General features: G+C 35.8%; 1 protein-coding gene across 12 annotated transcripts in view; it reads left to right on the top strand.

Annotated features, from left to right (window-relative positions):
• The window catches only part of LOC146459014 (CUB and sushi domain-containing protein 2-like), a 48,228-nt gene extending 45,775 nt beyond the window's left edge, over positions 1-2,453 (top strand). For all 12 annotated transcript variants that reach the window (XM_085089851.1, XM_085089852.1, XM_085089843.1 and 9 more), the window contains 2 exons: positions 435-567; positions 898-2,453. In XM_085089851.1, the coding sequence (XP_084945977.1) occupies positions 435-567; positions 898-1,021 (257 nt within the window). In that variant the 3' untranslated portion in view covers positions 1,022-2,453. The remainder of the gene's footprint in view (positions 1-434; positions 568-897) is intronic.
• Positions 2,454-6,958: the final 4,505 nt, after the last annotated feature.

Here is a 6,958-nt window from a genome sequence, read left to right as displayed (position 1 = left end):
CGCTTTAAGCTTAGCTTAATAACCCATGTATTATTAAGTCAAATAGTTTTCGGAGTGGTTTTCGACTGAGTCTCGTAACTGGCATAACCAAAGCAATAATTCTGACCAACCACTGGAGACGTAAACAGCATAATGGACGTCCAATCAGAATTCGACGAAAACGTACGTAGCCAGTGCGCAGTCAGCGAGGAAAACCGCGTGCTATTTTACAAATCATGATTGGTTTTGGTTTGGCTTCCGATTGGTTGAAAAAATTGCGTGGATTTTGCCAAGTAATGCTAGAGTGCAATAGAGCGAAACTAAAGCAAGCAAAATTACTTTCTCGACACTAAATTAAAAACCACTCTATGATAACTTATAGAAAGTCCACAGTTTTCGTCGGAGTGCGCTGTCTTGTTTACGACCTCCTGAGTATGTTTTTCCTTTACTCTTAGCTCTACCGAGTAAGAAGTCTGAAGAAACAAAGCAAGGACTCTCCAAGACAATGCTCGTTATAATTGCAGTTGGAGCAGTTGTTCTTCTTGTGCTAATTGTTGTCGGCATAAGCTGTGCGTGGAAATACTGTCGGTAAGGAGAATGTTCCCTGTGAAAAATATTTCTTATATATCTTATTGCAGCAGCAGGAGGGGCTGGGGGTGGGGGTGGTATCCTAGGGCGTTTTGGTGGGTATGGGGGGAGGGGGTGGGGGTGGTATTCTCGGATTTTTTGGTGAGGTATGCTGATAAAATGTTCTCTCTTTAACGCACTGGGATAAGAAGTCATAAGATATAGGAATGCAGGAATCCTTGGTAAAATACTCGAATTTATTTAACGTATTTGTTACTCGTACATACTTAAATTTTAAGCACAGTTATAATTGTGGTGCAAATTAATTTTTGTTTCACTTTACTGCGGCAGAGGTCCAAAGAGCAAGCCGGATTCGGAAAGTTCTCCTGTTGGTTTCGCCAATCAAGCCTACGATGACACTGATTGGAAGGAATCAGTAACTTTCCAAGATCTAATGTACAGTTCTGACGCATAGGATTCTTACAGAGTCGACTTGCTCAAGAAATATCCAAATTATGTATATTCGTAAAAACTGGATCAATGAATAATACAATTCCAGAGTTTTGATTGGCTGATCGGTCTTTAATATTAGCCATTTATACCATGCTCGAGAAATAGACTAGGGCTATCAAATCGTTTTCCGATTTCTTTTGTGTTTTTGTTTGTTTGTTTTTTGGTTTTATGGCAAAACGAAATCAGCATGATCTAGCCAATTTCTTGGTTGTTTTTAATAGAAAAATTAGTTCACTCGAGCTCGCGCTTGTTGGATATGGGATCATGATAGCGAACTCAGAGCTATTCACCTTGTTGGCTATCTATCAGGAATCTAACGCGCGGTCGTGCAATGATTGTAAATTATAAAAGGGTAAATCATAATTTTTTTCGATAATCATAGCATGCATGAATAACTCTGACACAACGTTGTTTTGACAACAGTCAAGACCCGTAAAGACATTACAAGTTATTTTTAATATACACCACAATGGGCAATTTTACAGTTGTGTGCTGAGTGACGTGGCCTTGGACTGTAAGCGAGGCTGGGGTTGAACTTGTTTTGATACAGACCTCACTGCTTTTCATATTTAGATCACGCTGTTCTTATGCTAGCTAGTTCGCATTTACATATGAAAAGCAGTGAAGTTTGTATCAAAACAAGGTCAACCCCAGCCTCGCTTCCAATCAAGGCCAGGTCACTACGCACACAACTATAAAAATGGCCTTTTACACAAATCACACAGGGTTGATTTGCACTTAACATACGTAGATACTACGCGGAATATCTATCTTCATTTGGGAAGATCGCAAGTCGGTGTAGAAACTAAGTATCGTCGTAAATTTGACGCTGCTGTTCTATTAATCTGGAATTTAACTAGAAAGTTGTACCATTGTACGAAAACATCATGGAACACTAATCAGCAGTTTAATTCCCTTCAGTTTATTACGAAAAGTAGGAAAAGTAAATGGATGTTGCCTTACCAATATCGTACCAAAAAAATACTTAATTAGCAGATTATTTACCTTCAATCACTTCCGATCGATTTGACCAGTATTTACTACAAATACTGCAAAGTCGGTTCAGATTTAGCAATGTTTAAAACACGAGCAGCAGTGTTTTTTCGGGATTTAAAACTACAAGGCGCAGCCGAGTGGGTTTAGACCCGATAAAAGACGTATTCTAAAAGACAAAAGAAAAAATTATCCTGAAAACACTTCAAATACCCAACGTACGGTGACTTGAAAATTACATTTTAATGTAACTGAAAATCATGCCTTCTACTTTGGAAGGTACAATAGACCACGAAACGTAATTTGTATAAATACTAATTCTTAGCTCAATGGAATTTTGCCTTGATACAAAGGAATTATCAAATAGAGTCAATTAACTAATATCGTTTTCTATTTTTAAATGTTTCTCGTAATTATCCTTAATGAAAACTTAAGAGGCATTTTTGTGTATCAACCGACATAACGAGTTCCTCCGAAAGTTATCATTAAAATTTTGTCTTTACGTAATAGTACAATCACTTCGTCAATAAGTTATAAATGTTACGATTAATTGTAAATAAAAAATTTACGTCAGGGAAAGTTAACGATATAAAACAATTTTTCAAAAATAATATATGTCGTTGTTCAAATTTATCCTCGGTTTAAATTTTATCTTTCTTTGGTTCCTAGGTATGGTAATGTATGATAACGAGTTTGAAACAAAATTTAAGTCAAGGATAAAATTGAACCACAACATATACACGTTTGCATGTCACTATAAGCACAAACCCCTTTGAAAATATATTTTGTTTAATCTCTTTTTAATCACTTTTCCTAAAAGCGGTTTTCAATTGAATTTCGAAAGTATATTTTGTGTTTGATTTGGTTTTGCTTTACTACGCTCTGTGATTGATTAGCAAAACTTGCGCCACTTTCTCAACCAACTAGAAGCAAAACCAAAACCACTTGTGACATGCTATCACGCGTTTTCCCGCGCTTGGCGCCGGAGACATAAATTTGGTTCGTCTTCTGATTGGTCCGTTGCGATGGTTGTGTCCGTTGTTATTGTTCAAAGCAATTACTTTAGTTTTACGACACTGAATTGGCAACCGCTCTATTGAAATTGATAAAAGACGTAGTCACTGTAAATGTATCATCCCTTAACGTTTAGGACACACGGAACAAGTAGTCCTTCTCTAAATAGTCCAGAGGGCCAGCTATTATATACTGGCGAACGGAAGAATCGAAGATCGGAGCGTATAAAAGTCCAGGTAGGAGAAGGTAGAGTTCCTGTTACCTTGAGCTCACCCATACTTAGTTAATTCTCCAGTTTGACTGCTCGCAAAAATAAGAATGGTTTAATTTGTTTGTTTGTTGTTTTTCTTTGACACAAAAAAATAGAAATTTAACATAACTGCGAAATACCTTAATTAATAACCCAAAAGTTTTATTTTGCATGCAATTGTTTGCCATATGTGATGTAAATGATTTTTGAAAAATTATATTTTGAAAGGTGAGATTCAGAGACTGAACACAAGGAATGGATTAAAAACAATTTTCCTTCTGGCCTTCCCAATAGATAATATAAAATATAAATTAATAATTAAATTCGTTAATTAGATTTAATTAAATTAAATACAGTGCTTGCAAAAATAGTGAGTCATATGAAAATTATTTTTCAAGAGAGATTTGCTGAAGCAGTGAACACTAACTATTAAGGATAAACTTGGACATCCATAGTGTATAGTATTATAGACGTGATTTTAAGACTAAATTGAGACGCCACAGTTATGAGTAAGATTTTAAACACGGCCTCCAAGAAAAGCACCATTTATTTTTTTATCAATTTTTTTTTCACGTTTATATCCTATTTAGGTAGATATAGACCGTTAGTTGCAGGAGCCTGTTAGTTGATAATGATAATTATGTAGCTGATAGAAATACCATACGTGTATAAATGAAGTTATCCTATTAGAATAAATATAAGGTGAAAAACCAGAAAGTATAGTATTAGGATGAAAATTAGGCCGAAACTAGAGTGCATAATATTAGGATGAAAATTATTCCAAAACCCATAGTGTATGGTAATAGGATGAAAATTAGCCCAAAACCCATATTTTAAAGTATTAGGATCAAAATTAGTCCAAGACCTATAGTTTATAGTAACAGAATGAAAATTAGGTTAAAAAGCAAGGTTTATAGGATGAAAATTAGAAAAAACCCATGTCTAGAGTATTAGGATAAAAATTACGCCAAAACACATAGCGAATACTATAAGGGTGTAAATAAGGCCAAAAACAAGAGTGCATAGTTTTTGGATTACAGTCAACCCAGGTCACGCGTGAACGATATTTTTTAAATTTGAACGGAGTTTTGAAATTTACATGTCAGTTTTGAAAATCGCCAACGAGATTTCAGAGTTCCCGTATAAATTTCCCTAGCCTATTGACGGTATAAAGCTATGAATTTTTCTTTACATTGCAAAATTGAATATTTCAAGAATAACAATCGTTTCCCAAATATTTTGAATCTTTTTTTCAGTTAATGCGTCTTTTTCGGAACGATTTCGAGAGAAATATCCAACATTCCATTCACACGTCGGACATTACAAAGAGAAATTCGAATGTTCATTTCATTCTTGGAAATACTGTTCACGCGTGACCTGGGTTGACTGTAATATTAATCCGAAATCCATAGTGTATAGTATAAAGATGAAAATTAGGCCAAAATTCATAGTTTATAGTATTAGGATGAAAAGTAGATGAAAAACCACATTGTATGGTATTACCACGAAATAAGGCAAACATTGTTTGTTCAAATCCATAGGTCAAAACCAGAGTGTATAGTATTAGGATGAAAAAGTTAGCCAAAGTACGTAGTGTACAGATATGAAAATTAGGCCAAAATCGTTAGTGTAAAATATTAGGATGAAAATTTGGCCAAAAATCATAGTGTTAAGTATTAGGAGAAATTTTAGATGAAAAACCAGAGTGTATAGTATTAAGCCGGAAATTAGGCCAAATTCCTTAGTTTAATAGTGTTGGGATTAATACCAGGCCAACATCCATAGCATATAGTTTTAAGATGAAATGTTCACAAAATCCAAAGTATTTAAGTATTTAAGGATGAAAATTAGGTGAAAAACCAGATTGTATAGTATAAGGGAGGAAATTAGGCTAAAGTCCATAGTTTACAGCATAAGGATGAAGATTGGGTGAAAAAGAAAGATGTTTAATTTATGATCAAAATTAGGAGAAAAACCATAGTGTAAAGTATTAGGATGAATGCTGGTATAGGTGTTATAGGTATTTATCCCGATCCTGGGGGATCTTCTCATTGCGCTGAGACGACGTTATTTTGTTGTCGTCTCAAAATGACGGCTTCTGGTTGGCTCAAAAACTGTCATGTAAGCAAAACAGCACGGCACTTAAAATGGGTTCGGCGCGCACAGATCAAAATTTTACTTCTGTGAATGAACATGCGACGTTGAATGGTGTTGTTTTCTTCTTTTGATTTGAGTTTACAAAGCTTCTGACACTGTTCAAGGACCACTTGTAAAATTTTTTTGTGGTGAACATGTACCATATACAGCGGATACAACTGAACGGGCCGACCGCCCGTTCATGCTGCAGGTTGTATTGGATTACAGTGTTACCACTAGCGGAGAAATAATCCCTGACCTGACTGTAAGTGTAAAGTATCAGGATGAATATAAGGTCAAAATCCATAGTGCAAAGTATTAGGATGGAAATAAGGCCAAAGTCCATAGTTTACTGGAATTAGGATAGAATTAAGGCCACAATCCACAGTGTAAACTGTAATGAGATGAAAATTAGATGAAAAGGCAGATTGTACAGCATTGGGATGAAAATTAGGCCAAACTCCATGGTGTATAGTGTTGCCAGAGTCCATAGTTTAAAGTACAGTCGACTCCCGATAACTCGAACCCTCGCTAACTCGAACCTCGCGCCAACTCGAACCAATTTTCCTTTCCTTTCAGGTCATTTCCTATATAATTTTACCCTCGATAACTCGAACTCCCAATAACTCGATCGAACTCGGAGTCGTCTGTAATTATAATAATTTAAGGAAATAAATTGTTTCCTGCATAATCTTGTTATTTGAAGTTTGGAAAACAAAATTAGTTTTCAAGATCTAAAGGGTTTGAAGCTTTGCAAGCTTTCGATTCCTTCACGGTATCTATTTTAAGTACAGTCGACTTCCGATAACTCGAACCTTCAAGGGAAATTGAAAAAGGTTCGAGTTATTGGGAGTTCGAGTTATCGAGGGTAAAATTATATAGAAAATGACCTGAAAGGAAAGGAAAGAAAAATTGGTCCGAGTTAGCGCGAGGTTCGAGTTAGCGAGGGTTCGAGTTATCGGGAGTCGACTGTAAGTGAGATGTTAATTTATGTGACGTGACCTCGGGTGGTGAGCGTCACGTGACAAAATTACAGAGAATGCAAGATGCAGTGCCAAGGCCCCACTCTCAATCGAGACAGCGGCTACAAAACTACCAGCGGTTTTTGTTGTCACGTGACTCACACCACCTGAAGTCACCTCACATAAATTATGGTGAGATGATCGAAAAAAGCTAAAAACCATGCTTAGGCCTTGCTACCATAACGAAATGGTATCACAAATTATTTTAATGTTTTAGGTTAAACACAAGCAAATGGTTTGATCCCTTTATTTTAAAATAAGCTTTGAAAATCGACCTCAATTAGAGATAAGTAATATTTATGTGAATAATAAACATAGAATATCAAATGTGAAGTCGTGATGAATACTCGGAGTGTCGCCGCTAACAAGACGGAAAATATTACTAACCCATAAAAAAACTAAAACAAAAAAGTTGACGCTTTCAAGAAGAGGGGTAAGTGGGGTGGATGGAATTATCCTCAGCAAAACTGAGTATAAAAGGAAG

This window comes from Pavona decussata, unplaced genomic scaffold (genome assembly GCF_977016875.1).
Source record: "Pavona decussata unplaced genomic scaffold, jaPavDecu1.1 SCAFFOLD_223, whole genome shotgun sequence".
NCBI lineage: Eukaryota > Metazoa > Cnidaria > Anthozoa > Scleractinia > Agariciidae > Pavona > Pavona decussata.
The sequence above is the reverse complement of the archived record's forward strand: the minus strand, read 5'-3'. Positions and strand labels throughout refer to the sequence as shown.